Source organism: Lemur catta, chromosome 15, assembly GCF_020740605.2.
Source record: "Lemur catta isolate mLemCat1 chromosome 15, mLemCat1.pri, whole genome shotgun sequence".
NCBI classification, from domain to species: domain Eukaryota; kingdom Metazoa; phylum Chordata; class Mammalia; order Primates; family Lemuridae; genus Lemur; species Lemur catta.
Window position 1 is genome coordinate 47,694,050 of NC_059142.1, and position 19,264 is coordinate 47,713,313.

The following is a 19,264-nucleotide window of genomic DNA, read 5'->3' on the forward strand; positions in this document are numbered from 1 at the left end:
AGGTCATAGGGGCCAAACACATAGGTGGACTGAGGCTTGTAGTGGCTTCTAAGACTTCTTGACAAGCACCGCTTTGCTGCTGCAGGTTAAGATATCTGGTGGGAGATTTCCCAGAAAATCCCTGACACTTGCAACAGTTTACCAACAAATTTGAAAACCACCCATTTCTGTGCATTAGGCTAACATCCTCAATAGCTGATTCCCTGACTTTCTAGCTACAACTTTCTTGACCTTCTCTCATCCAACCATTGTACATTTATGAATCCCTCATTCCTGTATTAAACCACTTTACTCCCACAATATTTCTAACAATGCAGTTTTTCTGACCAGACCCAGACTGATAAAACTTCCTAAAATGTTTCCATTTTTCCAGTTATATCACCCTCAAATCCATTCTCCACAAAGCTGCCAAAGTGATCAGTCAAGAGTATGGTTGTCTAAAATCACTCAGTGATCCCCCCACACTGTAGAAGACAGGCTGCTTTTCTTACCTTGGCAAACAAAATCCTCCATGATCTGATTTGGTCCCTATCTCTTAAGGTTTGCCTCTCCCTCTTCTAGCCTTGTACTTCAAGCTCAGAAACGTCACTTCCTTGTGCTCCCTAGACATATACACTGTTTCTTGCTGTCCTATGTTGCTCATGCCATATCCCCTGTGTGGAAATTCCTTCACATATCCTACCATACTTTATATGACCAAGACCTTTTTTTCCATATAAGACTCACCTCAAGAGTTGTCTGCTTCTGACCTCCCCCACTATGTTAGGCTGGGCTGGATGATCCTTCGCTATGTCCTCTTAATTCCTGTGTTCATTTCTACCACTCCTTTTACTAATTACCTATTGAAGTGCCTGTTTCCCCCTAGACTCTGCAATTTCTGAGGTGAAACTCATCATTAGTCTCTGTATCCTAATTTTAGCAGAAGGCTTAATGAATGATAAATAAATTAATGAAGTAATTAATTTGTCAGCAGGAACAGTCTGGTCCAGGATGATCAAAGAGATTTTGGTTTGAGGCATGTTAGGCCATTAGGTACAGATAGAGGGAATGTCAAGGCAGATGACATAGTGTGCAGGTTTACCTAGGCTACAGCTGTCACATTTTCTTGAGTGTATACTCAGCTTATATTAAAATATTAAGGGCAAATTGGACCTAAGACCACTGAACAGGATGATTAGTATCATCCTCTTAATTAGGAGAGCTAAATAACCCCTCTTCAACTCACACAACCATGCCCATTTGCCCAGTGGATGAATATGGGTCAGACTCATGGTCCTGGGCATTTATAGAACCATGTTTCTAGAAGATGAGCTTTTGGCCTGACAAAGAAGGAACTAATGTAATTTAGTCCTAATTTAACTTGTTAAGTTCCACAATACTAAATTTTCTGGTGTCAACATAATGACTATAAGAGTTAATAGTAAGGAAAGTGATAAACTGGAATAGCTATAAAAGTCTTTGTGCAGGGAATAGAATTTTAAAGACTACTAAAAAATGGTAGAATTTGAGAAGTTTCCTTAAATCCAGGAAATAAAGAGCTTTCTCCTTGATCTTTCCATGTCAGCTTATAGTTTTTGCCTTTTCCTATTTTCTCTCTCCTCATTTCCCACTTCTTCCAGATACTTACACAATCACCTTCTACCTAACTGTTTTCAAATAAGGTGAATTGATGCAAGTCTAATTGATTGAACTTATTTGGGATATTCATAACAGCTAACATTTATTGAATACATATTATGGACCAGGCACTACTCTAAATGCTTTACATGTGATAGCCCATTTACTCTTCATGACAAACTTAGTTATGTCCATTTTTAAGATGAAGAAATTGAGGCACAGGCAGGTTAAGCAATTTAGCTGGGATTATACAATCAAGAAGTGGCAAAGCCAGGATTTGAACTGGGTATTTTAAATCTATGGTCCACTGTCTCCTCAAAATATACTTTTAGAAAGATAACTTCACATAAATGAAATGTCACTTAAGAATATTTCTCAATAATCTTCAATGAAATAAGCAAATACCTAGAGAAGTATGCACTAAATTATGACAGAATGAAGAATTAAGCAGTCATTGTTTACAGAAGTATATCTTCCTGGTTTCCCTTAAAATCCTTTACTGATGGTCCTCCCTGTATTATTTTTTATTTCTATACCCCTTCAATCAATCAAACTGATTTGGATATAGAACTAACATCTACATAGTTCCTATTATGTAACGGGCATATATACTTAATTATCTTATTGATTCTTTACATTACTAAAGATGACAGACATGTTACATTCTCCTTAGAAATGAAAAAAAAAATGAGGCTTAGAGAGCACATATATAGTTCAACAAAAAGCCACAAAGCTATTAAATTGTTGAGAGAGCTTTTGACTTCGAAATTTCAGTCCCTACACTCCCTAAAGGAGATGGTCTAAGTATGAAAAATACATGTGCATCATATACACTTACATATTTTATATACATATACATAATATGTATGTATATATGTGTGTGTGTTAAAGACAAAGCAGAGGGGAAAGTATAAATGATGGGGGGGGTGATATGATAGAAGACAAAAGATGAGGGGCAAGAAAATGAATAGGGCTCCTAAATTTTACTGTTGACAGTATCAACAGTATTTATTTTCATAATGGTGAATGAGAGAAATTCAGGATTATGGCAGCAGAATGGCTGAAAGAAAGGAACACATCATCTATATCAACATTTGACCTATGGCTGGCTCTGTTGCAGCTTAGTTTATTAAGTTTTTACCTATAAGTATACATAGTCACATAATTTCTTAATTACCTTATGGCTTCTTTTTCATGGAATTCTGGAGACACTGGTTCAAAAGAGTCATCAGAGAAATGCTCGGGATTTATTTCATTCTGAAAGACTTCATGATGAATATTTTGATGTTTGGACCAAAATGAAGACTTTAGGAAAAACAATGGAGAATGCCGGTGGCCATCTTTGTCTAATTAATCAAGATATAATTTCATATTACAACAATCATATCACACTAGTAAAGAAAGACATCTGTCCTAGTGAAGTCTGATAATACTTTTGAACTTAAATTATTATTTTCGGCATTTAAGTTTATAATGTCAACAGTAAAGCATTATAGTACATTGAGGTTAAGAGTGTGCTGGCCTTTGATAAGTTTTCAGCTGTGGTTTATAAAAATAAAAGAGCTTATCAAAGAAGATAAAGTTGTAGCTGTAGGAAATCATATCAAACATCAAGAACTTCATTCTTGGGATTTCCAGACACTTGGATGCTTAAAAAGAGAAGTTTTATAAGCTGATTCCTGCCATAGCATATAAAAAATATAATTTTGATAATATAGAAAAAATGAAAATTAAAAGTCGTAAGTATATCATTCACTACAAATCAAAAGACAACTTTTTCCAAAGCCCTAAGAATACAACAAAAGCAGAAAAACTAAGTTATTAAGAACATAAAGATAAACGTGGGGCTGGATAACTGTTGTCATATAGAAAAAGGATATAGAGAGGAAAAAAATTAAAAGTAAGGGATCAGATGTAGGCAGCATGAGCAATTTTTAAAATCCATTAGAAAAATGAAAGAAACATAGATCAAACCGTTTCTGCCACAAGTCCTCATTTGTTTTGTTATGTAAATTTTTTTCAACCAGATGTATAGATAATCCTTTAACTTTTTATGACTGTATGGAATTACACAGCACTCTCCATCAAGAGATAGTTCATATCATTCCAAGGTAGAATAAGCTGTATGTAATCACTTAAAAATAGTTTGACAGTTAAATGGACTTATATCTGTTAGAGTAGAAAATTCAGCTGCAGATCTAAAGACGCAAAGAGAATAATATGAGATGGTGTTTAATGATATATCTATAAAACATGAATTTATTAGTGACAAGAGGAGGAAATTTAACATATATTTCACAGACTATAGGATAATTAAAATAATATAGAGTTTTCACATATAATATTACATTAAAAGCTGCTACTGAAAGTTAATATAATATAAGGGGATTATAATGTCAACAGTAAAGCATTATAGGTACATTGAGGTTAACAGAGTGTTCTGGTCCTTGATAAGTTCTCAGCTGTGGTTCATAAAAATAGAAAAGCTTATCAAAGAAGATAAAGTTGTAGCTGTAGTGCCACCACAAAAGAATAGCTGAAGAAGGAGAAATACAACATATAACTGCCTGATGTGTGAAAGTAAGAGATGTTGATGACATAGAAAGTTATATGGAAAAGAATGACAAAGTTATGGTTAGAAATCAAGTCTTTGAAAAGAGCAATGAAAATATAGCGTTGTGGTTTTAGAGATTTTACATGGGAGAATAGAAATGTTCAAAAGCGAATATATATACAAAAACATCTAGACTTAAACTAACCAGAAAGGAAAATCACATCATGAAAAAATGAAAAAAAAAATCAGAAGGGGTAAATTAAAATTGAAAAATAAATTAATTTTATGCATAGAAATTGTAGCTTTTAAAAAATATATGCCAAAAATTGAACTAATGTTTTATATTCCTGTTTTGCTACTATTGCAGTTATTTCCTTAGTGGCATTATCTTCACTGCTCCCAGTAACCAAAGCCAGAAACCAGGGAGTCACCCTCATCCCCTCCCCTCCCCTTCCCCTATCCCCTAACTTACATATAATTAACCAACAAATTAGATTGTTTCTATCACCTAAGAATCTCATGAGTCTGCCCTCCTCTCTACATTACACTTACACCTTAATTTGGTCCCCTAACTCTAACATAGATTATTGCATTAGTGTCTACCTGCTTTGAGCTCATCCTCCACACAGCTGCCAGAGTAATCTTCCTAAAACACAAATCTCAACAGCGAAAGGTCCAACGTACACTAATTCAGTCTGTCTCTATTTCCTGCACCAGTGATTCTAATGCTTTTAGATTTCTTAAACAAATAATGTTTCAAAAAATAAATATATTGTGTTAAGGACAGTGATGTAGTTTGGATAGTTGTCCTCTCCAAATCTCATGTTAAAATTTTACTCCCAATGTTGGAGGTGGGGCCTGATGGGAGGTGTTTGGGTCATGAGGGCAGATCCCTCATGAATGGCTTGGGCTTGGTGCCATCCTCATGGTAATGAGTAAATTCTTCCTCTATTCCTTCCCAGGAGATCTTATTGTTTAAAAGAGCCTGGCACCTCCTCCTCCGTCTTTCTTGCTCCCTGCCATGTGACATACTTGCATCCTTCCCCAATGTTAGTGAAAAAAGAACATTATTGTTCTGATTAAAGCTTAAAAACCTGTCATCATATTGTAGAAATTTACATTAAATGTAGGATCCCCAGAAATCAGATAGAGATGCAAATGATATGGAAAATATGATTCTAGAATAATATTACCCTTTTTAAAAAGGTATTCTATGTAAAATTAGTCCTCTGAGATGCTCAGAGTTATCACTTAAAAAAAATGAAGTTGGTGGGACAGACATCTTGCTACATGTATGAATGAGACAATGAATGCATACAGAGAAGACAAGATTTAGAATTTCAATTTCAATTTTGCATGTTTGAGGAGCTATAATAAAGTGAATTTTTTAATTTTTCAAATCCTAGAGTGCTCTTTTGCTGTGACCTGTGCCAAGTCAGGGCTACATGGTAAGTTGGTTTTATATGGGTTACATGAATTACCCACTACTTTTTGGTCAAAAGAACATTTTATTTAATTAGAGCAATCATTTCTTCACAGGAAGAATAATTTTTCAAAAGAATTCTGAGGCCAATTTGCTATATACATAAGAAATCATGTATTTCTAAATGGTACATCACAAAATTGAAAAAGAAACTTGTATTATTATGCCAGTGAGAGGCATAGGGGCTAAAAAACTTAAAACAGTAGTATAATAGAGATAAAACACATGAAACAAAAGTCTAGAGAAAACTATAAAAATTTTTAAAATAAAAAGCCTGAACTAGAAACCAGATGATTATACTAAAATAAGTTGGGTTTGAAAAGGATAAAAATATTCAGATTCTGACATGTAAGAGAGACTATGTATGAGTGAAACTTTTTATGGGGCCAAAGGAAATGAAAGTACAGTCATGCATCACTTAACAACGGGAATACATTTTGAGAAATGTCATTAGGTAATTTAATATTATATATAACTGGTACTAACTGACCAACACTAACATATTCACATGGTAGTAATACTTATTGGGTGCTGGTTGGGGGAGGCGTGGGGGTGGTAAACCCACAACTAATGGAAGCAGAAAGCACTGTATGGGGGAGGGACGTGCTTGTAGCCCTGGCTTGGGTAGTGCAAACGCATTACATGTAACCAAAATTTTTGTACCCGCATAATATCCTGAATAAATTTATTAAAAAAGAAAAAAATACTTATATATAGCCTATTGCTCCTAGACTACAAACCCGTACAACATGTTATTGTACTGAATGCTGCAGACATTTGTTGCACAATGGTAAGTATTTGTGTATTAAATATATCTAAACAGAAAAGGTACAGTTAAAATACGGCATTATAATCTCATGGGACCTCCCTTGCAAATGCAGTCTGTCATTGACTGAAATGTCATTATGCAGGGCATGACTGTATATTAGTACCTGGGATTATATGTACAAACTATATAGAAATTTTATAATAATTATTTAAAAGTCACGTGTAGAGTTTACTTTATACTTTTTATAACACTATAGAAAGCATTCTTATTAGGCTGATGTTCCCACAAAAAGGCAGAAAAGAAGTGATCATCTACTAACTTTGTATGGTATTTCTTTTTTCATAGTTTTGAGATTCAAAAGAACAAGTTTACTAGAGCCAAATATTAGCAAAAACCATTTAATGAACTATCTTACCTCAGTGAGTTCAATTAAAACACAAAAACATCATTATCCAATGGCTTATTGAGGTGTTTCCTTCCCTCTCCCCAATTAAAACACACACAAACACACATCTGACATTTATGAAAGATCAAAACCAAAATAATCACAAGTTCTTTTGAATCAAAATATTTTTATAAAATAATTCGGTTCATACTGTCATATAGTGAGATGGAAATGAGAAAATTCTATCTATTGTTTTGAAATTCTTTCCTCTCCTCTTACAATCAGAAATGCTACTTAAATTACAAGTGAACAAATATTAAGATGCTATCTTATAAGAAACAGAATTGCTTTAAATTCAACTCTAACTACACTATTACTTACCAGGTAAAACCCGCTCAAAATACAATGTTAATATCAAATAGAGAAGAGTATCAAATGCCAAAATGAAGAAAGTAACCACCATAAAGTATGAATCTCCAGAGGGATCAGGAAAAATAACACCATTCAGGTAATAATCCAGATATGTAATCTGAGTTTAAAAAGAAAAAAATAAAATGTTAGATGAACCTATAAAACTAAAGTTTAAAAAAAACAGTGCTGCCTAGACAAATGTAGTTCCTATTTTAATATCTTTCTCTTCAAAATTACACAGACAAGTTATTAGTATTGTTGCTTTCTGCAAATAAAATTATTGTCACAAAAATGGGAAGTGCTATACAAGAAAGTAAAGCAATTGAAGAATAGAAATTTAACTGAGTAATTGATTATTACAAGTATTTTAAAGAAGAGGATTTGGAAGAGTGGATAAGCAACCAAATATAACATATTCTGGGAAGAAAAACTCAAAGTGGGCAATGAATTGGAGGCCATTTAAAGGAAATAAAAAAAATTCTAAGAATAAAATATTGCAGAAACACTAAAATATTAAATACATATTGAAGACTTGAAGAAATTATTTTAAATATAATAAAATATAACAATAATAAGGATAATAGCTTACATTTATATAGCATGTATCCGGCATTGTACCAGTGTAATACATACGTAATAACAAAGTTAATCCTTGCAACTACCCCCATGAGGTGGGGGCTCTACTGACATCCCCATTCTGCATAAGAAAGTGAAGCCAAAGAGGTTGAGTTACTTGCCCAATGTCATCCAGCTGGGAGGTAGTAGAGCTGAGATGCTCATCAATGCCATTTTACTACCTCTGATATTTCTGAGTGGTCAGATATTTGGCAATTATCTTTCTTGTTTAAATTTGCTAGGATTTTACAAACGATCTGCCTGTTTTATTACTTTGATAAGAAATTTTTATTGCTTATTTAATTTTCAACAGCAAAATTTCTTAAAATACTGGATGATTGATCATTAACTTTCATGAAGCATCAAATTCTTGAATAAGAACATATTTTGAAAATCTAATAAAGTCATAAAATAATTGTTTTCTTACCTGAGCCATTCCAGCAGTGAAGGCAAAAGGGCTAAGAAGACCTAATACCCATTCTAAAGGTAATGGAAGTTGCCTGTGTAATACAGTGAATCCCAGACATCCCCAAAATACAGTGAAGAGAAATCCAGCCAAACCAGCAAGCAAGGGTTTCTTTATTAACACGCTCATGAGGAAAGCCAATGTAATCTGAAGGAAGAGAGAAGAGTTCTTATTGGTATATTTTCCCTTTGAGAATCATGAATATCAACATTCATCAATTTCTCACATTGTCAAAAACTTTCTCAAAACATATAAAAACAGGATATAAATTTAGTGACTATACTAATATCCCAAAGAAACGTCATTATTTGCTCATATATCTGTGACCTGAACCAAGTCAAGAAGTATATGTTTTTACCAACTCACCAAAGACAGGCCATATAGGATAAAGAGTGCGAATATCACCATGAAGCCAGTATGAACTATAATTGGGATCGATGTTATGATCAAAACCATATAAATGGACATAATAAAGATAAAGCCAGTATACATCAATCCCCAGGAGAGCCTATGATAGAAACAAGGTGTTAATTCAACATGTCACACAGATGTAAATTTTGGAGAGGCAATATGCAAAATGGTAATAGCTCTGCAGTCAAACTATGAGGGTCAAATTTATTATAAAAGTGTGGTCATGCACATTCTAGCTGTGGGACTACAGGAAAGTTATTTATCTTCTCTCACCCTCATCTGTAAAATGGGGTCAATCATGGTAACTATTTCATATGGTTGTTCTGAGAATTAAATGAGGTAATGCACATGAAAATGTTAGTTTAGCATGTGGTATAGAAAGTAGCCATTATCATAATTATCTCCACAATTATATAACAAATTTTAAAATAACGTAACTAAATATAAGTTTATTCTTTCAGTCAAGTGACTATATAACATGTTGATGAAAAAACACAGTAACAATCTCCCCTTTCAACTTTTTTATACTAATACTTCCTCAAGTATACAATCCTTCTGAATGTTTAATTGAAATCTTCCCAATTTAAGTAAAGCTCATATGCCTGTTGACATAAGCCACTCAATATATTGTTTTTAAGAATCAGAATACTGTAGTAATACTAAGAAACACGAAACTAAAAGTGAAAAGTATAATGAAAATTATAGTTGTACAACTGTGATCCAATATCAAAGTAGCCAAAACATTGTTGCATTTGAAAATCTGTGGAAATATATGGAAAGATGTGTTTTAAACAACTACCATATGACCTAGCAAACATACCATGAAGCATTTTCTCAGAAAAATGAAAACTTACGTTCACACAAAAACCTGTACATGAATGTTCATAGCAGATTTATTCATCACTGCCAAAAAACGGAAACAACTCATATCTCCTCCAAAGGTTGAAAGGGTAAAGAAACTGAGAAACAGTCATATAATCAAATAGTGCCAGCAATAAGAAAAACAAGCTTTTTTTTTTTTTGAGACAGAGTGTTGCTCTATCACCCTGGCTAGAGCACAGTGGCGTCAGCCTAGCTCACAGCAACCTCAAACTCCTGGCTCAAGTGATACTTCTGCCTCAGCCTCCTGAGTAGCTGGGGCTTTAGGCACGCGCCACCATGCTTGGTTAATTTTTCTATTTTTAGTAGAGATAGGGGTGTCCCTCTTGCTCAGGCTGGTCTCAAACTCCTGACCTTAAATGATTTTCTCATCTTGGTTTCCCAGAGTGGTAGAATTACAGGTGTGAGCCACCGTACCCAGCCCAAAACAAGCTTTTAATAAATGAGAATTCTGCATACTTGAGCCTTATTTGGGTTAAGTAGATTCTAGCAAAATTTGTGCCTGATAAAGCAGAAAGTAGAAGAGAGTACAATGTATAAGAAGTGTTAGGGCTTTATAAAAAATATAGCAGTTTTACCTCAATACCCAGATGCTTGCATCTGGCAATGGGGTTCTCACGGAAATTTAAAGAACAAAATTGGCAAAGGTGAACTTTTTTAGACATATGATATCATTTTATTCTTTAAAATCTCTTTTCCTTGTCTTTGAAAAGAAAGAAGGGAAAAGAGCACACTTAAAACACTCTCTTCAATAACTGATGAAACATCAGCTAATAAAAAAAATCTAGCCAAAATAAAATCTGGTACCTTGTGCAGTTTTGTATCAGGAAAGAGGCACTCAGAAATTTGGATTCCATGTCTGAAGTAATGGATATCTCAATTACCCTGATTTGATCATTACACGTCGTATACATGTATCAACATATCACATGTACCCAAAAAATATGTACAACTGATATAACAAAAATACCAAAAAAATGGGAAAAAAAATAAATTTGAGTCCAAATTTAATACTTTCATCCAATAATGCTAAAAACAATATGGTATGCATTTCTACAGGCTGATTTCAACAGTGGCTTTTTCTATCTCCTTTCGCCCTTGTCATTAATTTCATTTTATTAATTTTTTTGTGTTATATGGCACAGTGGCTAAAAGAGTGCTTTTTTTCTTGGATTTGACTCCTCACTTTATTGTTTATCAACTATACGGTTTTAGGCAAAACCCTTAACTTTTCTCTGCTTTAGTTTTCTTACCTGTAAAATGAGGATAATAGCACTATGAGCTGGAAGTGATCTCTGGAACAAAGTAGGTACTTAAACAATGCTCACTATTATTTCTATAATTACTAGACCATAATGCTTTACTATTGTTTAATATTTACCATAAATATTACTATAATTATATATTATCTCAAAGTCTAGGGGAAAATAGACAATAGATCAATGGATGGATGAATAGGTACACAGATATATAGGTATATGGAGAGAGATGCATTAACAGGCACCCAACTCTGTGCTATGTTATTTAAACACATTGCCTCATTTAAGCCTGATATTGTCTGATCAGTTCCATCCAAAGAATACTTTTGTTGACTACATGACTTGGCTTCAATAACAAGAGTAAATTGGCTTATTGTCCAAAATTTTCATTACCTTTTCTGATCCTCTTTTCATGAAAGGAGTATAATTCCCCACATTGCTAACTGGAGGCATGACAATTTGACTTGCTTTGGTCTCATAGTGGGCAGAACATACTTTTCTATCCCTTGACTTTAGTTTTGTCCATGTGACTTGGTTTAACTTAATGAGATTTTATCACATATGATATGAGCAGGAGCTTGAAATATGCTTGTGCATAGGGACTTAGCCCTTGTGTTTTTGTGACCCAATAAGAAGAATATGCCCAGCTATCCTACTGGCCCAAGAAGGATGAGTCACATGGAGCAGACCTGGATCTAACCTGCACCTTGAATCCAAACCTGGCCAAACCGAAACTATTAATAGATCTGCCAAACTCTCATTTGCTTGTGGTAAATGAGAAAGACGAAGTAATTGTTGCTTGAGGTCACTGGGTTTTAGATTTTTCTGGCAATAAATAACTAATACAAATGTCATCATGTTTCTTCAAGGAAACACAGCACAATCCTTACTTACTTTCTACTGCCAGCATCTTAAACTCTCATGCAGGTAAGCTAATTAAATTGAATACATGTTAGAAAAACTCATGAGTGCATCCAATTTCTTTAATAACTTAATGAGTTTCTCTATGGATTAATGCATGATACACAGGTAAAATAGCAAATTAACTTACCAGAATGCTGAGTCTCGGAGACCCATCACTGTCATCAGCTTCTTAAATTTTTTTCTTTCATTTGTAATATTTAATGTTGTAAAGTATATAAAAGAAGAGAAACAAACTACACAAATAAAAATAAACAATTCATTTATAACTTCTCCCTTAGAAGTGAAAGCTAGTATCCTCATATTTATTCCAATAACTGATGTCAGCTCCTCCATCACAGAATGGTTTGTTGTGACCTAAATTGGGATGTTAACAAATGTATTATGTTAAAAACTGTTAGAAAACAATACACCTTTTGTTTCTTTTCAATTTCAGTATTTACATGTGCCCATTATTTTGAAATATGGTGAACTACTAGTATCACCAAAACAATCTTGATAACTTTTGGCATGAATTGACATTAATTATAAGAGTCATTTGAGAAATTAAATGAGGGTCAATCATACATAATACACTGTGTTAGGTGATTGAGAAACAGCAGCAATCCAGACAGAAACACTCCTCACTCTCACAGAACTTTACATTTTGTAGTACAGAGGAGAAAGAAGGAGAGATATCTGAAAACTCATTGCATAATCAATTCTTTAACTATAATTTAACAGCCATGTTAAAAGAGAAGTAAGTAGAGGAAAGCCAGAGAAGGCTTCCCCGAAGAAGTGACATTTATACTGAGAGCTGAAGGCTGTGATGCTTTTTAAACAAAGATTGTATAGGGAGGGTTGAGGATGAAGAAGCAAACTCTGAGCAGAGGGAACACCATATGCAAAAGAAGGAAGGAACATGGTACACTGGATCACTGAAAAGAGGTTCCTGCAGCAAAAAACCCCAAATATATAGAGTGTATATGCGGCTGGGGAAATAAACTACTCCCATAGTTCAGGCAAGAAATGATAATGGTTGGCTTTGTCTGATGGCAGAGCTGAAGTATATAGATCTGAGTTTAGAATTAAGAGGCCAGATGAAAGATTGGATGTGATGGGTGAGACAGATAATTTCCCAGTTTCTATCTGATAAACTGGGTAGTTTTGGCATTCACTGAGATAGAGAAAATTTTAAAAGACTCAGTCACATTTAGAGAAAAAACACCCACATTCGATTTTGACCATACTGAGTTGAACTGCTTGAGATATCAAAGTAGAGATATCCAGTACACAGCCAGATACATAGGACTAGAGCAGAGGTCAGCAAATTATGGTCCCCAAACCAAATCTGGCCAACCAGCTATTTTGTAAATAAAGTTTTACTGAACACAGCCATACTCATTTATTTGTGCGTTATCTATGGCAAACTTTCAAGCTACAACAGCAGAGGTGAATAGTTCCAATATAGATAGTCTGACTCCTAAGCCTAAAATATTTACCAGGTGGTCCTTTACAGAAAAATTTTGCTGGTCTACAACTTTAAGTGGTGTTCTCAGAGTTATCAGCATATAAAATATAATTAAAATTATGATAATTAATGAGACTTTCTAGAGAAAGTGTATAGGATGGAAAGAGATGCCTAGAACAGAACCATGTGGAACTGCAGATATAAAGAAGTAGAAAGGTAAAGTTGGATAAGCTGGCAAGAAGACCGAGAAGGAATGCCTTGAAAAGTAAAAGGGAAACCAGGTGAAGTCTATGTTATTTAGTTGGAAGATCGAGTAAGATAAGGAATGAAAAAATTACAGTGGTTAATTGACATGGAAGTGTTATTTACCTTAGAAAAAGCCCTTTTGGTGGTGCAAGGAGAGACAGAAATCATATCGTGTTGAGTTGAGCCTAATGAAGACAACACTTTCAAGAAGCTTAGCGAGTGAGACAAGGGAGATAGAGTAGTTACTTGAGGAGGAATGTGGATGAGCAGAGGTCTTGATCATATGTGGAGAAATTAATTAAAAGTCCTGAAGATAAGAATCTAGGGGAAAGGTGAGCTTGAAGAAAGAGGAGAGAGAAGGGAAAAATCCATAGTTCAACTTTCTTGATAAGGTTGGGAGGGATGGGATCCAGCCTATGAACTGAGGAAGGACAGTAAGGCTGAAGAAGGAGAAAAGTATAGTGAATGGTAGGTCTGAAGTTTTAATGGGTTTGTGTTGGGAAGTTGGAGAATATTCTCATTTGAAAGCTTCTATTTTCTCTGAGAATAGAAGGCAAAGTGTCATCTCCTAAAAGTATAGCAACAAGGGGAGGGATGAGGCAGAACAAAGGGAACAAAGGGAAAAAATACAGGAGATTTTAAATAGGTCTTTGAAGTAAGGCACTTACTTCTATAATTGCAGCATTAATTGCAGTTTGAAAAGCCACAAATCCTTTTTCCCAGTATTTTTCTAAGTAACAAAAAAATTTACCATTTGTGGCCCAACAGTGTTCTTCAAGAAAGAAGAAAAATATGTCCATCATTATGTAATGGAGTCAATTACTGGAATTAAAATCTTAACTTTGGCTCTAAAATAAAATATTTAAATGTAACCTCAGAGCCCATGACTACACAATCTAGAGAATTTTTTAAAGCATTCTGTAAAACTGGAAGAAACTGTATTATTGAATAGTTCCCAAAATAAGAAGACTCGTCCTGATGATTAAGTTCAGGGGGAAATGTATATTACTTCTTTATTTGGTTGTATTAACATTTCTATCAGTCATTATGAACAGGGAATTCAATGCCATAGCAAAAAAGATTGTAACCAATTTTCATACAGTTACCTGAGTATTCAGAGTGTTCCTTTATATTTGGGATCCTATGTCTCCAATTAAACTTCAGCTGGTATGAGAAAGTATCACTAAACACAACTCCCACAATTTCAGGGTACTTTTGTAGTAGTACTGTATCCATAGTTTCTTCATCAGGTGTTCCAACAATTGTTCTTCCTACCATGTAAAAGGAATATAAATAACTATGTAAACTTATTACTAGAGGACACAAAAACAAGATGTGACTGTTTGATTGTTTAAGTTTTCCATAAAATTATAGGTGTTACATATTAACTCTCAATAGGTGCCTCTGAGTTAAAAGCTAAAGTCTTTTCTATTGTTTTAAGTTTAATGTAAATACATGAAAAGATGTGAATGATATATAATTTTTTAAAAAGCCCAAATTTCACACATTATTTTTTGTGATCTCATTTTTTTTAAAGAAAAACTGAAATTGTGTGCCTATATAAACATAGAAACATATATCTATATATGACCAATTGCATATATTCCTTGAAAGACACACAAACTTAAATGAGAGGGTGAGGAGAGGAAGTGGTAGCAAAGACAAAAGGAAAAGCTCTCATTGTTTTGCTTTATACAAGTTTGTACTCCTTAACTTTCTTAGGGTGTATATTACTTTGGTGACTAAAATAATTTAAACATTGAATGAAAAATATATTTAAAATAAACCATAGAAATACTTGAGAATTTGGTGTTTTGTTTTTTCTCCTGCCAAGATTATAAGCTGATTTCTATCACATGAAAATAATATGCTAGTAGAAGTAAGTTGCATGCAAAGAGTCAGAGGACAAAAATCAAAAATAAAGTTGTAGTCCACCTATAGATTCTTTGGGGTCAAGAACACTCTCTAAGAATTAAGCTCATAATAATCAGTGCATAATGGACGAGTTTACAATCTGCGGAAGTAATCCACCCAAGAAGTGGTTAGTAAATCTATTACTAGCTTTGAAAACTACTGAAGTCCAATTTATAGCCTCATTTTTTATAATTTCATGTATTATGTTCTAAAATTTTCATTAATTTTAAACCTCACTCAGGGTGAAGTCTATGTTAAGATGAAAAAGCTATTCATTTTTATGGTGTAGCTATACCATTCGAAAGTACTCATCCTTCCAAACATAGAATAAGGCTGTGAAACTTTTATGAGGAAAAGGCTAACTTCACTCATTTTCTCTAGAGGTATACAAATACTGTCAAGGTCAAAACATGAATACTCATGCTAAAACTCATGAGTTAGATAAATGTAGAATCAGACAGTGAGAGAGGAGCTGTGGTTGGGACAAGCTGGAATGGTAGCTGGAACAGGGAGAGAGTCCAGAGAGCCATGAGACTCTAAGTGCAGAAAGTGGCCAATAGCTTACACTGTGCATACAGGAAGACACGCTTCATGAGGTATTAAAAAAAAAACAACATAAAAACAGATGAGGTAAACGACCAAATGGAGGAAGCAAGGAGAGCCACATCAGGTTAGAATCAACACTGGTCAGGCAGAACATGCAAGCAATGTGGGTAAGGGAGGCAGGCCAAAGTCAAAACTCCAGGAACAGCCATGAAGAATTACACAACGGGGGAAGGCAATCAAGGATGAAAATGTCCATTCCACAGCTTAGAGAGGTTGGACACGGAGTATTAGGAACAGTGGGCATAAAATAATTAGAATTCAGAGCTCAGAGCTGTGAATGATAATCCAGATAGCAAGAAACTAAAAGATTCAGAAAGACAGAAGGCAGTGATTAGAACTGAGGTGTTAAGAGATTCAATAAATTATACAAAAGGATGAACTGGCTAATGTTCAGACTCCAGGAAAATGAGGGCTAATAAGAGAAATTTGATGGTAGGATAAGATTACAGAAGCAAAGGATATTGTCCTGATATCTGCTTATGCAGGGTCAAAGGCCTGTATGGAGCAGGCCAGAGAGCACAGCTGGCTAACGATATATACTCCTAATGGCAGTAGGCTGGATATGAAGAATGGAAGCCAGAGGACTCACACAGTAACTATGACTCTCAGGTGTTTTTATTTCTTTATAAGAAATATACATCAAATTAATGCAGCAGCCTACATAGCATAGAGATCTCTATTTTCTGAGTCCAGATACACAGAGAAAGCTTTGAGAAAAAACAACATCATTACTCTATAGTCAAGAGCCCAAAATTTCTTGACTTTCAGTACATAATACCTGGTTTGATTTTAAATAGATTTTACATGTCCTGAGCTATCTTTTTAACTATTTTTAAATACCTAACAGTAATGCTCTTTCAATGCCACTGTTAAACTTGAGTTTGAATTTCAAACACCTTTGGTTTATAGTTACTATTTATAATCTAAATTTAAAATAATTAAATCCTTAAAAATGTTTGAAACTCTTAAATTATAGAATGCTCACCAGAATAGGACTTTTTAAAAGTTAAGTTTGGGAAAAGTGAAAATAACTTTATGTCATCTAAAATAGGGCCCAATATTTTTTTTTTCTGTTCCAAACATACTTTCTGGAATAAAGGGTAAATGGTGTGTATGCTGTTTAAAAAGCCCCCTAGGAAATCTATTGTACTTCTAACCCACCTACCCTTACTGGTAGCCCATAACAACCACTTCACTGCGTATGTAACGAGAATCTTTGCCTCAGTTGAGAACCTCTGGCCTACAGGCTAGGTAAATAAATTCAATTTGCAAAACAAAACTTCAAATTAAACATGAGGTCACATAATACTGAAACACTGGTCATTGAACAACACACCTTTCATAAAGGAAGCCAAGGCCATCTTCTCCATTATCCTCTGTGTTATGTTAGTGACTGGTGTATATGCCACCACTATGTCAGAATCGTTAAACTCATCCACACTTCCCAGGACACTAGGAGGTTGTTCAGGAAAATGGATAGCTCTGAAGAGTCCCGAAAAGATACACAAATACAACCCTAGAGACAATGCTACTATCCATTCCTACACCACACAAAAGAAAAGTGAGTCAAGTCCAGAACAGTGAGAAACATCCAAATACATTTTAAGACAGAATATATTGCCATTGAGCATGGCTTAATTTTAGTCTCTAATTTTTTCCTTCTCAATTAATATCCATCATTTAAAGAAAAGAATACCCTTTTATTATACAACTTTGAGATAATATAAAAAGTCAGTGAATCTTAACCCAGGGATTTAGGATTCATAACAGTGGGACAACCATTACAACCGTTGTTTTTATGCCCTCATAGGTGAAGCAATACAAGTACACAGCATCACATAAAAGACATTCTCACCAAAAATATTTAACCGAAGTAAATTATACTTTTAGATTCAACTCTCTGTTTGTAAGAAATGTGGACAATAAAGGGGTGAGTTAAATGATAGCATGAAGACTCACTCAGATAAAAAGAGACATAGAATATTCAATAAGAAAACAAGTTTTGTCTCATTGGTTCCTGGTTTGAACAAACTAACTTTAAAATATATTTGGGGGGAAATTTAGGACTTTGGTTATGGAATTAGATGCTTATATGGAATTACTGTTAATTTTTTGAGGTGGGATTGTGGTTATGTGGGGGTCTATGCCCTTAATTTTTTGAGATTCTTGCTGAAATATTTAGCAATATATATTTGGGAGGAGGGAAGGAGACAGAAAGATAAAGCAAAGATGGCAAGATGTTAACAGCTGTCAAATCTGGATTGTGAGTTTACAGCTTTTCATTGTATCAATATTTCTACATTTCTGGATAGAAATATATTTTAATAACTTTTTAAGATTCTAGTGGGTAATATAGATATATCCTTTTTTAATATAAGAACTAAAATATTAGACTGAGCTGCTTCAAGAGTTATTACAGATATTTAAAAGAATGATATGAATCCTGCTACCTCTTACTGAAATGATATTGGTTATTTTTGAACAGACTGCAGCCTCTACATGATCAAGGCAGTCCCAGATATATCTCATAGTAACAAATAGCAAATCTCTTTGTCTTAATGTTCACGTCAGTATACTAGAAACTCAACAGAATGCAAAGATAGTGACAAGCAGTGATCTTGCTCCCTTAAACCACTCTATGTTTCCAAAATCATAGCCTTGAAAAGAGATTCCAAAAAATTCCCTAATTTTTGCTTATATTTTCCCCAGCCTTACCAGTTAACATAATCTTAATCAAAATTCCCCAATGTAGTATTATGATTTGCCCATTTATTATTTTGCATTTAGAATTCCAAATCAAAGTGAAGTATCCCAAGAATGGAAAAACAAGCACCATATGTACTTGCCATCAAATTGGTATTAACTGATCAACATTTAAGTGCACAGATAAGAATAACATTCATTGGGTGTCGGGTAGATGGGAGGCGGGAGAAGGGGATGGGTGTATACACACGTAATGGGTGAGGTGTGCACCGTCTGGGGGATGGACACGCTTGAAACCCTGACTCTGGTGGGGCAAGGGCAATATACGTAGCCTAAACATTTGTACCCCTGTAATATGCTGAAATAAAAAAAAATAAAAATAAAGAATTCCAAATCAACTAGCCAGAATGGAAATTAAAACTTATACTTTGTGAACAAAAAAAGTAACACAGATAGTATGATACTACATTACTGAATTTCATTCACTAAATATGGAAAAATATATATTACAAACCATACCAGTAAGCTCTCTTTTTTTATTCTCCATTTTCTAAGAAAATTCTTGCACAGAAGGG

General features: G+C 34.2%; 1 protein-coding gene across 1 annotated transcript in view; it reads right to left on the reverse strand.

The window, feature by feature from the left end:
• Positions 1-19,264, reverse strand: part of ABCA10 (ATP binding cassette subfamily A member 10) — a 69,281-nt gene extending 50,017 nt beyond the window's left edge. The window contains exons 1-9 of the mRNA XM_045569522.1: positions 19,209-19,264; positions 17,323-17,527; positions 14,573-14,737; positions 14,135-14,238; positions 11,901-12,127; positions 8,667-8,808; positions 8,262-8,447; positions 7,190-7,337; positions 2,795-2,963 (exon numbers count right to left, since the gene is read on the reverse strand). Of these exons, the coding sequence (XP_045425478.1) occupies positions 2,795-2,963; positions 7,190-7,337; positions 8,262-8,447; positions 8,667-8,808; positions 11,901-12,127; positions 14,135-14,238; positions 14,573-14,737; positions 17,323-17,356 (1,175 nt within the window). The 5' untranslated portion in view covers positions 17,357-17,527; positions 19,209-19,264. The remainder of the gene's footprint in view (positions 1-2,794; positions 2,964-7,189; positions 7,338-8,261; positions 8,448-8,666; positions 8,809-11,900; positions 12,128-14,134; positions 14,239-14,572; positions 14,738-17,322; positions 17,528-19,208) is intronic.